The following is a 17,523-nucleotide window of genomic DNA, read 5'->3' as shown; positions in this document are numbered from 1 at the left end:
ACAAAGCCTACAAATAATGGGGGATAAAGGCCCAAAAATAGGGACAGATTTAAAAATTTGCTCTTTTAAGCGTATAAAATTACTTGAATAACAAGATTTTTGTTTTTTTATGTATTTTCTGAAATATATGAAGTATGAAACTCAAATGTATGTCATTATTTAGTGACTTCAATCCTCAGTGATTTGCCACAAAACCACAAATTTTATGAGTAACAGGCCAAAAATATGAGGCAAAAATCTGGACATGCTGTGAAAATCTGAACAGTTCAGAAGTATGGTTGTTGCTTTACCACTCCAGGTTTTGAAGGTTCAGTCCTTACTACCAGTTATTGTCAGTGTTTAAATTGTATATCCTTCACATGTTTACATAAGTTGTGTGTTTTTTCCTTAGGAGCTTAATTTTCTTTCTAAAGACAGGGCACTTAATTGATTTCTCTAAAATGTTACATGAATTTGTTCACGTGACCTGAATCACAGGTATAAAAAGTTAATTTACTTTGTTAATAGATTATTAAATAAATAAGACATCTCTTTCAGTCATTCAGTGCTTTAGGCACCTGAGAAGTAATTGCACAATTATTTTGAAACAGGGCAAGAAAAATTCCTTTAATGATCTGAATGAATCAGTATTCTCCAGAAAACTATTTGCAGTGGAATTCACCTTGTACACCATGACTACATCTCTTCTGATCATGTCATCTTTTATTGCTTATTTACAATATAAATATAGTAGCTTTCTGCAGCTACCTTGATGATGTAATCAATAGTTGGACTTACAGTATGGCCTGCCATGTAGCTCTTTAGGGAAGTCTATTCTGCCATGACCCACTCACAATCCATCTTTCCTCAAGCCTGTTAGTAAAAGGGCCAATAAGTAGTGTCCCTTGTTGTATATGGCATCACTTCATGTTCCATGTACTATATTCAGGTACAGAAAGATTTTTGCAGCTACTCTGATGAGATGTCCACCAACCAGCCCTCTACTGTGCTTTGTAATACAGTGCCTTGGGAAAACGACCCTTCTTGGTCTGTCTTCTCCTTCAAGTCTGCTAGTAACAGGCTTGTATCTAATTCTGAAAGGGAAAAAGAGAAGAGTGCCAGTAGCGGTTCATATTCCTCCATCCTTCCTATTTCTGCTAGCACACAGATTATTACATCAATCGTGACCCTAATGAACAGGACTATGAGTGTAAGGAAATACCTTACCTTCAAAAGACAGCCATAATTGTACTTATATTCTCAGGCAGTTTACGTGAAGTTGTGAAAAAGCTTACTTCTGTGGCGAAAATAGAAAAATTGTGTGCAGATAATGTTATAGTCTCTGACTCGCACCATGGGTTAAGAAATGGGCATGATATTAACACAATCTTGCTATAGATCTTGGACACTGTGCTACTGACCATAATAAATGGAGAAATGATGCTTAGAGATATTTTACTAATTTGCCCCAAAGCTTTTTTCCATAATTAACCTACAACTCCACTTCATTAAAATGGTGAATATTGGAGTCAGAGAGAGAGAGAGACCATTTTCACATGATTCTAGAATCAAATGAAAATCACAAAGCATTACAAGGAATTTCTGCACTCCCCAGTCCTAGAATAACTAAAGGTGTATAGTAAAGATATGTGTTAGATGTACCACTGTTCTCTGTCTGTTAAAAGAGCAATATGGCATTGTGAAAGCTGTGATTTATTGCAATATGCAGGCAATGCAGTGTTTACATGATTAGGCACTAACCTAATTCAGGACCAAATTCAAAGAGAATTCTTATGTTTAGAATACTGGCATGAACAAAACAAACTTATTTTGGAGGAAAATAAGATGAGGGTAATATTTTTACAAAGCTAAGTTATACATCATGAAAGAATCGGACTGTTGCATATCATCATTAATCATGGAATTTTAATTTATACGGTTTATCATATTAAGTCACATATTCCCATTATTTTCATAGTGAAAACACCAAAGTCCTCAGGTATGTATGTTTGCCATACATGGTAAAACAATGATCTTTCTGTATTCATTAATTTTCTAATGCTAGATTTATCCTATACAGGGTCAAGGGGGAGGGGCAGAGCCTGTCCTAGTAAGCAACAAGGTGTGAGGTGGAAATCAATTCTGCATAGGGCATCAGTGCACTGTGTGATGCACACACTCAGGTATACAGCTGACACCTACAGGCCACTTAGAAGCTCACCAATACTTTCAGCATATCTCTGGAATATGGGAGTAAATTGGACAGTGTGGTGAAAACCCATACAGATATAAGGGTAACATGCAGTGTCTGCATAGAAGTCACCATATCTGGGAACTTAACCAGGAAACCAAACTCTGTGAGGAAGCAATACCAATCACTACACCACTATGATACCATAACAGGAATAAAAACTGTCAAGATGGTACTCATATCTTAGTTGTTTGAAGTGGTTCTCTCACCTTAACTCATTAAGGGACCATGGGCTTGTTGCCTGTGGCCTATAATAGAACTGCATGGTTCATAACAGTTGCATTCTCTGATATCAGCAGCTGCAGTACCCATTCTGGTCACTGGTGATTGGTTCTAGGCAGTAGTTAAGTTATAGTCAGTTACATCTAATGCCTGGATGTGTTCCATTCATTTAGTCAAGCTACAACTTTCATTGAAACAGGAAGAGCAGGTAATGTACTGAGTGAGTCCTGCTTCATCAAAAGTGTATAAGCGTATGTGTGTGTGTGTGTGTGTGTGTGTGTGTGTGTGTGTGTGTGTGTGTGTGTGTGTGTGTGTGTGTGTGTGTGTGTGTGTATGTGTGTGTGTGTGTGTGCGTGTGTCTGGCACTGAAATCTCCAAACTTGGGGTTAAGAAAGCTTCTCTTTTTCTCCACTATATTTCAGATGCAGGGATGTGAGGGGTGCAGTGGGGGCTTGGCCTTACAAAACTGTGTTCTTTCTTTCTTTATTTATTTTTTTGATAGATCTGGTGGTCAGTATAATATATTTATTGAAATGGCTTCTAATGCAAAGTACTCCTACCCAATTGACTTAAACTCCCTTGGACTTGTACTCCAGGAGCATTGCTGGTATTTATCTAGCTTCTCGACACATATAAAGTAGTATTCATAATCCCAGCCTATGCCTCACATTAAGGTTGTGATGGTGAGGAAGACTGGATTCAGACACCAGTTGCAGAACCTACTAGGTAAAGAAGGACAACATGAGTTGGTGTTGATAACAGGGAATTTAAATGCATAAATCAAGACTGATAGAACAGGACATGATGACTGCCTAAGTCCATATGGGTGGGGCAACAGGAATAAAGATGAAGAAGCCATTTTAGAGTTATGTCTGGCAAGTGGCTTGATATTGCTAACACAAATGCCTACAAGACTAGCCGATATGCAGCTTTGGTAGATTTCCTCCTTGTAAGGCAAGACCATTGGGATAGAATCATAGACTGCAAAGTCATCCCCAGTTAAGCAGTCAGCCTACAGCATAAATCACTTATGGCCACAGTCAGCTGCATTATGTGGTCAGAGAAGGCTCTAAGGTTAAGAGGTACTAGGCTGATGACCTGAAAGTCGAAAGAAGTGAAAGCAGAAGAATTCAAGGGAATATTCAGGGCTCTAGCACCTTATGAAAAAGAGGAAATAGGTGGAGCTAAAGAAGAATGGCAGCGTCTCAAAACAGCATGTGTGATGACAGAAGAACAGATATGCGGCCAAGCCAGGCATAGAAATAAGGTACATAATGATAGCTGCTGGTGGAATGCAGAAGTTATCCAAGGAAAGAAGTGATACAAGAAAAAAGAGGGAGATAGAAAGGATGGGCCAGGCTAAGAAGGAATACTGGTTGGCTAATAGCAACGAAGAAGACATCAGAGGCATTCTACCTGGTTCTGGAAAGGGACTCAGCAGATGTCACAAAGAAACTCTATCAGGTTCAAATGACACACAGAAAGATAATGAAGGTAGTCATCAGACACCATTCATTAGAGATGCCAGCAATAATCTGCTCACCAGTCCACATGACATAAGGGGCAGATGGAAGGAGTACTTCCAGGAGTTACTGAATGAAGAAAACCCCACAGAGGCTGGGTTTCCCCTTGTGTGTGTGTGTGTGTGTGTGTGTGTGTGTGTGTGTGTGTGTGTGTGTGTGTGTGTGTGTGTGTGTGTGTGTGTATTATATGTCTCCCCCTCTCTCTCTCTCTATATATATATATATATATAGAGAGAGAGAGAGAGAGAGAGAGAGAGAGTCTACAGTGAAACAGGAAGAAAAGCCTACACTAGAAGAAGTAAGAACATCACTAAAGAAAATAAATTCTGGGGGAAAAACTGAGTCAAATGTTGGTAAGTTAAGACAGAAATGGCTCCAGAGGGTATTCATAGCAGTATACAGAGACTGGTTTATCCCAGATGACTGATGAATAAGCTGTCGAGTGTTAACAACAAAGGAGACATTCATAACTGTGGCAGTACAGAGGTATCAAACTCCTGTCACACTGCATGAAAGTGCTGAAGAGTTCAATTGATAAATGAATATGCAGAGTACTAGAAAGTAAGATGGGAATTGAGCAGTTTGGTTTCAGAACAAGATGCAGCACAACTAACCCAATATTTGCAGTGAGACAGATATTTTTATTTTTTTATTTTATTTTGCTTTTGTTTACCAAGGTTTGTCTGACTGGGCTTAATCAACAAAACATTTTCAGCGGTGGCCTGGGGAAAACCCTCCAACATATTGTAAACATTTTTAAACAGATATTTAGTAATACAGATGAACAAACATTAATAATATACATTAACATTCGTTTCCTAATTAGATTACATTCATGTAAAATAAAGGCAGTTATTGCAGTACAGAAGATAGTTGCATATTAGTAGATGTTGAACATTGAACATTTGAAGTGGTGTAATAATGGTCTTATCAAACAGATAACAGATCATGTGATTAGTGCTTAGAAATTCAAAGAAATGGAGGTGAGAGAAGAAATTAAGTCGGGCAGAAAATGTTAATATTGTAGTTAAGAGGTGGAGTATAAAGCAGGATCATAGATAATTATATGTATGGCTATCATAAGGTTTATATTAAAGGTATAGAGGTCGGGGGGGGGGGGTTGAGCGTTGTCACAAAAACTATGTATTTGGTTGGGAGATGCTAGTAAAACTATTGATGTATTGGTGAAAACTGGTTGTGAGGTATAGGATTCTGAATGAACAGAAATGCTTTGACAATATGGTAAGCCAAATATAATAGTGGCATTTACCCTGGAGATATTCAGGAGTAGATCAATTGATCTAATACTTAAACTTTTAGTTGTGTTTTAAATGAGTTTGCATTCTGAATTGATTTCAGTGATAGCTGGATGCGGATCAATAGTTAGTTGCACTATTTGAATATGGAGCGTCACCTGCAGCAGTAAATGACTTATACCGATTAATGATTTTTCTCTAGAGACTAAAATTATATTGGGGGATTAGTGCTGTGTTAAGCTGTTAAGAGCTGGACAATTTTCTGGTTTATAGAGAAGTCTCTGCATTGTAGTTAGCTGAGAAAGAAATAGATAATGTGGTTGTTCTAACCAGTTTAATTCTATGAGGGCTAGGCAGTAGTACATTGTATTGTTATAGCTTACTGCAAATTCGGCTACTTTGTTATAACATTTCTTAAATTTATATAACTGTGAGACTTGGTTAGTGAAGATCAGGGCACAGTGGAGACGAGAGATGACAGTAATAAAAGAGGCTATGCATCTTCTGACTATGTCATTGATGTATGGTTTTATTCCATATAATGTACCTAGTTTCTGATGATTTTTTCACCATGTTTGATACATCATGGTTGAATTTCAGCTGGTCATCTATGATAACAAACAGTAATTTTGTGTGGTTTACTTTACTTGTTCTATCATGGTGTTGTTGGTAGAGACAGAAGTAAATACTGTTGTTTCGGTAGAGATGTTTTTGGGGTAAAAATCGGCTGTTTGTTTTTTAGGGTTTAATAGTAGTGAATTATTTATCCATTTTTTCAATTGATAAGAATTGTGTACAGTCTTGGAGTTTAGAGAGAGATTTGGCAGAGCTGACTAGAGTCATGTTATCAGCATGTTGAACCAGGGTAGCATTTTTTGTAACAGTGTAGAGATTATTGATGAATATGCTGAAAAGTATAGATCCTTATGTGTGTGTGTGTGTGTGTGTGTGTGTGTGTGTGTGTGTGTGTGTCTGTGTGTGTGTCTGTGTGTGTGTGTATGTGTGTGTGTGTGTGTGTGTGTGTGTGTGTGTGTGTGTGTGTGTGTGTGTGTGTGTGTGTGTGTGTGAGAGAGAGAGAGAGAGAGAGAAATGCCCTAGTTAGAGTTAACATTGCCTTGAAGAGTTGGTGAGCCCTAAGGAGTTTATGTTAGAGGCAAGGGCACCCACACACACACACACACACACACACACACACACACACACACACACACACGCACATATGTTTTCTAAGGGCATTCTTCTTTAAGAACACCCTTTGCGTCCAGTCACACAGATGCAACAGGTGTTTGTGACCTGTTTTCATTTTCTGTGCCTGTGCAACCAATAGTTTAAGTCTTCATCTTCTGCGCCCACACGGAATTTGAATTCTGGAAGACATTTGGACTATGGATAAATGTACAAGTGAGAGAGAGGTGTGGGCATGTGTGTGTTTAAGTGTTTTAAGAGGTGTGTGTGTGTGTGTGTGTGTGTGTGTGTGTGTGTCTAAGAAATAGGTAGGCAGTAGTATATGGATGTAAGAAGTAGGTAGGTAGGGGTGTGTATGCGTCTATGTAAGAAGTAGGTAGGTAAATGTAGGGGTGTGCGTGCATGTGTAAGTAAGAGGAAGATAGGAGTGTGTGTAAGAGTGAGGGGGGTTCATACTTCACAGTTATCAAGATTTTTGCCTCATACTTTCAGTTTGTTTCTCATAAAATTGTATTTTTTTGGTAATTCATTGAGGACTGAAGTCAGAAAATAATGGCAGATATTTGAGCTTTAGACTTCATATTTTTCAGAAAATGCATACTAATGCAAAACTTGTTCTAGCTACTTTCTAAGGAGATAGGGGGATGTATGTGTGTGACTCATACCTCTCAACTGTACAGGTTTTCACAGAATGTCCCAATTTTTTCCTTATATTTTTGGTCTGTTCCTCATAAAAATTTTTTTTTGACAAATCACTGGAATGAACTAAGGATTAAAGTTACTAAATAATGAAATGCATTTGAGTTTCAGACTTCATATCCTTCAGAATATGCATTCTAACACAAATCCTGTTATTCTAGCAACTTTCTAAGTGTCCCTAGTTTTGGGCCTTTGTCCCCAACATTATAACAGGGTTTGTCCAGATTTTTTGGGATAAGAGATTGAGAGATATAGTGGTGTGTGTGTGTGTGTGTGTGTGTGTGTGTGTGTGTGTGTGTGTGTGTGTGTGTGTGTGTGTGTGTGTGTGTATGTGTGTGTGTATAAGAGGGAGGTAGCATACCCCTCAGTTGTCCTAGTTTTTAGAGAATGTCCATATTTTTGCCCCATATTCCTCCTAAAAAGGAGTGAAACTGCTAAATAATGGCAGAAACTTGAGTTTTAGACATCATATCCTTTAGAAAAATTCATATTTCTTGCACTAAGAGGTTGAGGTGTGTGTGTGTGTGTGTGTGTGTGTGTGTGTGTGTGTGTGTGTGTGTGTGAGAGAGAGAGAGAGAGAGAGAGAGAGAGAAATGCCCTAGTTAGAGTTAACAGTTATAATTTATTTTCAAGTGCATTTTCAATGAATTGTGAGCTTCAGGGGAAGAGAAGTTTACTGATGCTCATGCTAAGTCTGCTTAAAATGTGCAACTGTTTTGTTTAGCAAATGGTATCACTATTGTGGTATAGAATTTTAAACCAGTTTTACTTGCATCTTGATGCAGAGGGCTGTAGGTTCTACTCCCACAGCATGTCCTCCTTTGGATGAGATGCCTAGTAACTATGAACCCATTTTTCAACTTGCCACCCATTCCCTATTGCAATTTACCAGCTTACCATTGCTAACTGGAAAAAATGTTTAAAACTATAAATGTAAAACACACTCTAACAAGTGGTGCTGTATTATACAAGGGATATAAATCAATTATCAGATGGCGCAGTGGTGCTGCAGTAGTGTTGTTGCCTTGCACCAAGAGGTTCTCCGGTTTGATTCTCAGCTGGAGTTCCTTCTGTGCAGAGTCTACATGTCCTCACTGCATTTGTGTGGGCTTTCTCTGGGTACTCCGGTTTCCTCCCCCATTATAAAGACACGCGTCTGGAGCGTTTCTCCCCGGGCTTTCACTGAAAATTGTCTTTGTTCCAAGTCGAACTTCTCAGGAAACAAATTTTAAATAAATTGTTATATACTGTAATTAATACCGTTAGGAAGGTGAATCAAAGAACTTTTGTATGGTCCTAAAATGTGTGCAAGGGACCTGTGATATGAAAACAACCCAAAGGTAAACTTAACCCACCACTGGCCAGATACATTTTCTTTGAATGCGGGTTTCAAAGGTAGAGAAGTTTTAAAGCTAAGTCAGTTTTCATTTTAAGACTATTGCTTTGTTTAGGAAATGTCTATTAGTGTTTGTGCTATAAAATTTGAAATAAAAGTTGTAAATTAAATCCAAATATCTGTAATCATTGTAGAGGTAAAGCATAAACAGTATGCACACTGAGAGTTTTGAACAGTGTTTATGGCAAATGGGGAGAAATAGCCAAGTAATGGGTCATGGAAATGGCTCCTTGGGGGGCTGCGTGTGGGGTCTCAGTGGGGGGCTCTGGGTTTGTACCCCCCTTCAAAAAATCTTACGGGCTCCCCTGGTTAGAGGTTCTGGTGGGAGACAGTATCAAAAGCTTTTGATAAGCCTAGGAAGATGGTGGGGCCAGGCATCTCTGTTGGTGTTGACAGTATTAACAAAATTGAGCAAAGCAATAGTTATGCTGTGATGAGGGCAGAAAGCATGCTGGGTTGAAGACAGAAGCTGGTTATCTATTAAATATTAGATAGTTGAGAAGTTGTGTCTGCATACATTTTTCTAACATTTGTGATAGAGGTGATAAAATGGCAGATGATCTATAGTTTGAAAGATCTAGAATTTGGGTGAACTTGTACAGATGTACATTATTGGCTGGATTTTCAAACTGTATGGTTTGTCAATCTATATTAACATCAACCAAATTATCTTTTTTATGTGGGATTTTTGAAGAGGCCCATCAGAGAATATCTTCCAGTGTTTTAGCATTGTTACCTGGGGCTATGTATATACCCATGATTACAATTGTTTTGTGAGTGTTTAGTTTTAGCATGGTTAATAGGATTTATGAGTTAGAGAAAGTTGGCAGGATGGGGGGAGGGAAATATCTAGTGTGTTTTTGTAGAAAATCATGCCACTTCCAGCTTTTTTGTTGTCCCTGCCTAATTTAATAATGTTAAAGTCTGGCAGGGAAATTTCTTCATTTTTTGTTTCAGATGGACCCAGGTTTCTATTGCAACTAAGATGTCTGGAGTGTGTAGTGTTATCTCTGCATGCACTTCATGGTATTTGTTATACCTGCTTTGTAAGATGGTATGATACATATGAAGGCCAGGATGGGACTGTGGGTGAGGTGTCTAGTACCTCAATATACTGAGTTGGACCTGGGTTTAGGTGGATGTCGCCACTAGGGTTTATGGCTTTGGAAGTATGATGGTATGGACAGAGGCATTTTTGCTTGATTTTATGCTTTAATACCTAGTTTGTGAGTAAATGTTTGTTGCTTTGAATAATTATACTTGAACAGAAGATATATGTGTGCTGATATAGACATGGTGTGATTTGAAGATGAAGTTCAGAAGTATTTTGCTTGAAGGACACAATATATGAGTTTTGTTTGAATGGTGAGGGTAATGGACGTTAGTAGGATGTTAAGTGTGCAAGCAGGAGAAGAGATACTGATATTAGGAAATGCAGAAGAAACAGGTTTCTGAAATGTAGGAAATAGATGGTTTTGGAGGATCAAGTGTGCAGTTAAGGTAAATATGGAAGGCTTATTTGATAAAGTAGAAGTTGAAATGCAGAATAATAGATTGTGTTTAGTCTGTGGGCTTACAGGTGATTTTGAGATGTGTGGGTGTTTAACAGGCTAGGTGTGGGAAATATTATAATAGATTGTGTTTATTCTGTGGGCTTACAGGTGATTTTGAGATGTGTGGGTATTTGAGAGAATAGGTGTGGGGAGTATTGATATGAGTGAGGATGAATTTATGTGGTGAGGGATCTGTTAACAGTATAGAACATGTATGGTTAATGGAGGTTAGTAAAGCAAAAAGCACTGATTTAATTTTGTATGGATGTAGAGAGATTGAGGATTGGGGGGGTGTAAGCTGTACAGAGAGATAAAAGGAATGCTGAGAGATAGAGGAAGAGATGAGGGAGATATAGTAATCTGATTGTGGTATATGAGAGAAGATCAGAGGAATGAATGGAATGGAAAATTTTGTTCATAAATAACTTAGCAGTACTGTTGTGGAGGGGCCTGAGTAAAAGTGGATAGATTGCAAAGCAGTGTGGGAGGGAGAAAGTCTGTTGGGAATGATGTTAATGATGGCAGTAGGGAATAGAAACAGGTGTGTTTCTATAATAGTAGTAAAGCTGTTTGGGGAGGTATAGGGACTGGATGTCACAAGTTATAGGTATATGTGCAACGCATAATGGTAGAATAAAGTGGGAAATGGGGGTAAGGTAGGGTAGGGAAGCATAGAGGGCTTTCTTCCCTCAGGCTATTTATTACACAGAGAGAAAGCAGTTTATAGCTAGTGCCCAACAATTAGCAAGAAGGCACAAAGTATAACAGTTTTTCTTCATGTACTGAATGCAGACAACAAGAAGCTAGTGGAGAAGAAGCTACAGATGAGGAAAGAGTCCAACTGGGCATTCCCATATGTGTAGAAAGCATATGATAAGGTCCCAAGAAAGTTTGTTTGGGAAGTCCTGCAATGATGTGAAGTCCCAGAAACATTGGTAGAATTAGTGCAGGTTATATACAAAGACCCAATGCCACAGGTACAAACACTGATCAGATTCAAAGAGGGGTTCCCAGTGGGAGTTGAGGCTCATCATAGTTCATTTCTGAGACCACTGCTGTTCATACTAGTGATGGATTACATTAGCAAGCAGTTTGTAGGGGGGAGAGATCAACAAAGCTTCTATATGCAGATGATCTGGCATTACAAGGAGACCCTGAACAGAAATGTCAGTAAATGATAAGGGAAAGGAATGCATACCCGAAGGTACATGGGATGAAACTAAGTGTAGACAAGACAGCTGTTATGGCAGAAGTTGGGGGAAACCAGAGGAAGCTGAAAACTGAGATCGAAGGGGAGATAGTGGAACAGGTTAACAACTGCAGGTATCTGGGAGGGGGTGGCTGAGGAGAAGGGAAGTGTGAATGCAGAGGCCAAAGCTAGAAGCGGAGAGGATGCAGCCAAATGGCACAGAGTATCAGGGGTAGTGGGGGGAGGGAAGAAGAATGCCAAGGAAAGTAAAAAATAAGGTGTAAAAAATAGTGGTGTGACCAGTGCTTCTGTATGGTACAGAAACCTGGGCAGTAAAGGCAGAATAGTTGAGGAAACTAGAGGTGATGGAGAAAAATTTCCTAAGGTGGGTGGTAAGCTGCACACTGTGGGAAAGATGAAGGTATGATGACATTAGAGCAGAAGCCAAGGTATCTCCAGTTGCAGAGGTCAAAGAAAACAGATTACAGAGGTGTGGACACGTACAAGAAAGCAGAAGACAGTCTGATGAAAAAGATTTGGGAGAGACAAGGAGAAGGCAAGAGGAAATGAGGGCTTCCAGCAAAGAGATGGATGTGTGAACTGTGTTAGAGAAATCTGCAACAGTTAGGCATGAGTGTCAACGCAGGTAGGACAGTAGCACTGAACTGAGAGATGTGGTGACAGTTGATGCAACACCCTGACCCCCATTTATAAAATGGGGGAAAAAGGGGGTTGTTGATGTTGATTTTTGACATACACTACTCAGCTAGATAGCTGGTTTGTAGTAATAACCTTATAGTACACAGCCGAGGAATATTACTAAACAATGGGAGTAGTGCATGCTGCATTGCTATCCAAATAAAATGAAACTCCCTGGCAAAGTCTGTTAGGAACTGTTCTTTTAAATGGAATCTCCAAGACTGTCTTAGGATAAATGGAGTTATCCTCTTTGTTGAATCATCCATGGGATATATCCTCATAGCTCTTTGTTCTACTGCGGTATGTTGATCATGGAAGTGTACATAAATATTATTCTCTGACAGTGTACCGAGGATAGCAGTTCTTCCTCAGATGAAGCAGAATTCTGTGTATAAAACATATCTGTAAGTGTAAATAAATATGTTCATTAAATGCTGAATCATTTTCTATTCTGTTCCACATACCCTTCTCATATGTTTGAATTGTTTACATTTTTCCCTTGCACTACTCCATACACAACCTCTTTTTCCCATTTTTGAATATGGGGTTGAGGTACTACTTTACCAGTGACAATCATCTAGAGCCACTGCTGGGTGGCTAGCCCTGCCACTGTACATCTTCCACACTACACACTTGCACATGCACACATACACCTTTTGCCAGTTTAGAGTGTCTAGTCCACCTACTACATGTCTTTGGAATGTGGGACGAAACCCATGTGAACACAGGGAGGACATGTAGACTCTGCAGAGAAGGCACTCTAACTGAGAAATGAACTGGGAAACCTCTTGCTGTGAAATAACAATGCTATTCACTATGCCAATGTGCTGCCCCTTCCCTTATGCCACAGCCAGATTAAATTTCATCCCTCTTCCATTCTGTACAAAAAAGACTCAGTCTTGCAAGACCAAATGGTATGCAAAATGTATACAAGCACATAAATAAAAATAGTTATTTAGAAACACAGCAGTACCTCTTTACAGCTGTATTATGACACAATATACTTCAGGCTAAGGCTGTTTGGGGTATATTTTGCATATCTACTCAAATCAACATTGCTGCACTTCTGTTTCAACATTTGCAACCCTAATGTCAATGAAATATTTTTATATTTCACTTCACCTTAAATAAAATACCTATAGCTTCAAATGAATATAGTTTTTTTGTTATAAACACAGTGATATACAGCATCGTCAGATTTTCAGATTCACTTATCTGTGTGTGCATGTGTGCATGTGTGCATGTATGTTTTAATCTATTTTACATCATTTCCCTGTTTGGTGACTATACCTAGACAACATGGAAATCCCCTATTCTGAAACGTGCTGTAGTACCTTTAATGCTAAACTGAACAAATGTTGCAGTATGCAGGTAAAGGTTAAGTTTAACTTATATGTAGCACACAGTACCTTGAACAAATTGCGCTTTATTGGTACCATACAATATCAGTACCAAGAGTTATGCAACTCTAATATTGCCATGTATCATTATTGGATAAATAGCAAATGCAATAAACAAGCAATCTCTTTTTCACTGAATTAAAAATTATATACTAATTAGTCAAATTCAACACTAATAGGCACACATACTTATTATCTGGGAACTGAAAAGGCACTCACACTGTAAGTACAGAAGGTTAATTTTAATTATGTATGCGTTTATTTATTACTCTGATGAATTGTACTGTTGTGATTCATTCCTTTTCAGATATTCAGATAATGTACAGCAACTTGGCAGCAGTAGTGCATGAGAGGAAGTTATAAGGAAAATATGTCAAGTTCGCCTGTTACTGAACATGACAGAGCTGTGTATTTTACATTGTGAACTGCAAGATTTAGAACACTCACCCCTGATGTGCTTACATTCACGCGCACAATTCTAGCAGTAATATTCAGCAGTATGAGCCACTGCAAATTAAATTATGTTGCACAGCACTGCAAGAAGGCCAGTGAACTTTTTAACTCTTTAACCGCCTGGTTTAACCTGTACTATCCACACACTGTAGTCACACTCTCATATAGGAAAAAATTAACAAAAAATATAATTGAAAATATGTCATTCTTATGAGCAAAATGTGGAGAACAATTTGTGTATACACCTTTTTTTCCACCATGCCTTTATCTTCATCAGTTCTTTGCTTTCGTTTTTAAAAAATGTAAACCTGGTGAAATTCATAGAACCTGTCCTTTGATATGAAAAGTTAACTTTACCAAGGCAGACTATCATCTTATTACAGCTTGCTTTATTGTTAGCATATTCAAACAGGAGAGAGAAACAAAGATCATTTTCCTGCTGCCTATCTAAACAGCAGATTTTTCTCTCCTCTTCTGAGTATTTGCTTTGCTTTCAGACCCAACTACTGCTGCATTTGACTGCATTAATAATTAGTGCATTAAATTGCATTACCAGCTATTATGAAAAGAGTGAATTATACCTCATTTAGCTTTAACTTCTATCAGATATTTCTGACAAATTCGTATAGTCAGAAGCTCAGACTTTGGCTGCCATTACTTAATTAACTGTTGTTCCACTTCTTTATTTTTGCATGCCAACTATGTCTCATTGTATGAATTTGTGTTTTTTATAATGTATACATTTAGTAACTTCCATTCCATGTTATTCATGCGGCTGATTTGGAAACAGTATTAAGCATGGCACAGAATGATCAGGCCATATTTGTTTAATTATGTGTATACCAAGTAAAGCACACTGAGCCTTTAGGTGTTTTACTGAGATACACAAAAGTGGGAAAAATTGTGCATGGACAGTGAGGAAACTCTTGTACTACTCATCAGAAAGTGAGATGTGTATTTAAACTCCATCTGAGTTACCAACAACTCAGTCAGATGAGAGCTCATTTTAAAGTCTCATTCATAATATGTAATGGCTGTGATAACTTTTCAGCAGGGATAGACTGGGATCAGGTAAGCAACAAAGCAATATTATATACCTGGATGATAGAAAAAGAAAAGTTGTCTGCTTAGTCTGCACTATTTGTGCAGCTAGTATCTTTCATTCACCCCTCCTATTCACATTCTCTGAGCCTACCACCTATTCCAAGTCTTTGAGGGAGTCTGTGGTCTTACAATCTACTACCTGCACAGGTAAATTGTTTCATTTAATCACTACTCTTTCTGGGCACCAAAACTGAACATAACACTTATAGCCTGATGAAAGATGTATACAAGCATAATAGAACTCTCTCTTCTTGAAATCTGTTCTCCTAGAAAAACAGCCCAACATTTTATTGCCCTTTTATAGCAATTTCAGCTTTAATCTGGCAGTTCATTCTGCTGTTGCTATCACAGCAATGCATTTTTTACGATCTTTGAGTTTTGCTATCACTCCTCCCTAGAGCCATAACTAGGATGGAGTGAAGGAGAGAGCAGCCCAGACTTAAGCAGTCATGCAGCACAATCAACAGATGCCAATGGGGTGGGACTGCAATACCAGCACTGCAATACCAACAGGCTTTATGAAGCTGTGAGGATATCATGGCTTCAGGAATGAATGCCAATACTGCATTTGTAGTGATGACTGAAGGGCTCCTGTCTGTGTTAATTTAGCTACAGCAGGCAGCTTCCTGCAATTTCGGCAATGAAGGGAATTTTTTGTCGGCTTTGAAAGACCTTTTTTTTAAACTCCTCAACTCAAATTTTGAGGGGATACTAGTTCAGGGATGACAGATGGCCTAGCTACTCTTCTGCTCCTCCTAAGTGGTATTCCTCTTTCGAATCATGTAGAGGCTCGGTGAAGTACATTACACTTGCCTGCATTAAACCTTAGAAACCACTTCTTAGCCCATTCTGACATTCTCCTCAGGTCTCTTTGAAAGCTTGCTCTGTCATCTTCTGCTGTCCCATCATAATGTCACCTATAAATAGGATAACCCTACTCACAGCATTCCTCTTGATGTCTGATACAAAGATGCCAAACTTGCTAGGATCAACCCTTTGTTAAACCTTCAAAAAATACTTCTGTTTCATTTAAAAAGTTGCCTTAACTGCTAATTACTGCTTCTTACCACTCAGCCACCCTTCTACTCATTTAGTCAATTTCTGTACTAATTTAAGTTCCTACAGCATATGTTACTGAAGTCAAGGTATACATCACTGGTAGGTAATACCACTAGCGACAACAGCCACAGTCACAGAGAAATGCTGATAAAATATTTATTGCACTTAGTGCTTCGGCTCCCAGGCCTTCACAGAGTCTGTGAAGGCCTGGGAGCTGAAGCGCTAAATGCAATAAATATTTTACCAGCATTTCTATGTGACTGTGGCTGTTGTTGCTAGTGGTATTACCTACTTTTTTTCTTTTTGGTGGTAAAGGTGTACAACACTGACTGGATTTCCCTTTTTAAATCTCACTGTAACCTAGTCACAAAATTGAATCAGGTTGGACCTAAGAAATCAGCTAGTGTTTCCTTCATTATCCTTTCCATAGCTTTTTCTGCTAGAGGTGTAATGGCTATAGGTTTGCAGTTTCCTCAGTCAATTCTAGTTCCCTCCTCTTTTTATGAAGTTAGACCTCCATGATCCCCATTTAGTCTTCTGGAACCTCCCAGATGCTAAATGATTAGTTGGAAAGTTCTGTCAGGAAGTCTGTATGCATACTTCCAAATTCTTTAGGCTCTTAGGGGGGCTTGCTGTCAGGATGCAATACCTTGTTTTCCCTTAATTCCTCCAGTTTTGTTTCCATGCAGCTGTCAGATGTCCTCCAGCTCCTCCTTTTCCAATGCCTAAGTTTATACACTTCTTTCGGTTTCTTATGTGAAGATGGAAATATAAAATGAACTAGGACTTTATAACTTTCTCTGCTCAACATTTTCCTTCCCCTCTCTTTGATCAACATTTGCAGATCTCTATTGACCTTTCTTCTTTCTTTATATTATCAAAACAATGGTATCTTTCCTCTTTCTATTCCTACAAGATCTTTCTCTAGCTTGCATTTTCCTACTTCTTTGCATTTTTGTTTCTAGCTTTTTTTATAATTCTGCCTATGCTCCTTTCCAGTACTCTTTAAATCATGAAATGTTCTTTCCCTTGCATAGTTTGCCTCCTTAACCTCTCTGTTGGATCACATATTATATTTCTTCTTCCTTTCTTGCTGCTGGTTCTAGCTCCTTTTCCATAGCTGTTAGTATGTTTGTTTTCAACCTTATCGACAACCTTTGTACCCTGTATGTTTCTCCATTGTCCCATTTTGATTTTCAAAAATGTACCAGTTTAAGACAGCATAGCTTTCTGTAATCCCACAATTTGGAAACAAACAAAAAAGGCAAACATAGAGACTGGAGTAAGAAAAATCATGTAGTGACTCTCCAGTCTAGGTACAGGAATGCACAAGTCTGCTCCTGGCAGATTAAAGTCTCCTACCTATATATTTTTCCCTCATCCAGCACTTTAGCCATTCCTTTATATATGCATTACCTTTCTAAGAGCATCATGTGGTTGACACATTATATCTAATAACAAGCTTTCATTATTTTCCCTCTAGCATGATTGCTTAGATACTACCTTTTGAGTAGAACTACAGGAAGTGGGCTGCAAAAGGGGCAGCTGCCCCGTG

At 38.5% G+C, this 17,523-nt stretch overlaps 1 protein-coding gene across 1 annotated transcript in view; it reads left to right on the top strand.

Annotated features, from left to right (window-relative positions):
* Positions 1-3,726: 3,726 nt before the first annotated feature.
* LOC122810101 (interleukin-17C-like) overlaps positions 3,727-17,523 on the top strand; it is a 28,026-nt gene continuing 14,229 nt past the window's right edge. The window contains exon 1 of the mRNA XM_044081577.1: positions 3,727-3,946. Within this exon, the coding sequence (XP_043937512.1) occupies positions 3,727-3,946 (220 nt within the window). The remainder of the gene's footprint in view (positions 3,947-17,523) is intronic.

Source organism: Protopterus annectens, chromosome 8.part1 (genome assembly GCF_019279795.1).
Source record: "Protopterus annectens isolate FY-2018-M chromosome 8.part1, PAN1.0, whole genome shotgun sequence".
In the NCBI taxonomy this organism is placed as follows: domain Eukaryota; kingdom Metazoa; phylum Chordata; order Ceratodontiformes; family Protopteridae; genus Protopterus; species Protopterus annectens.
Note: the sequence above shows the minus strand (reverse complement) of the source record. Positions and strands in the feature narration are given on the sequence as shown.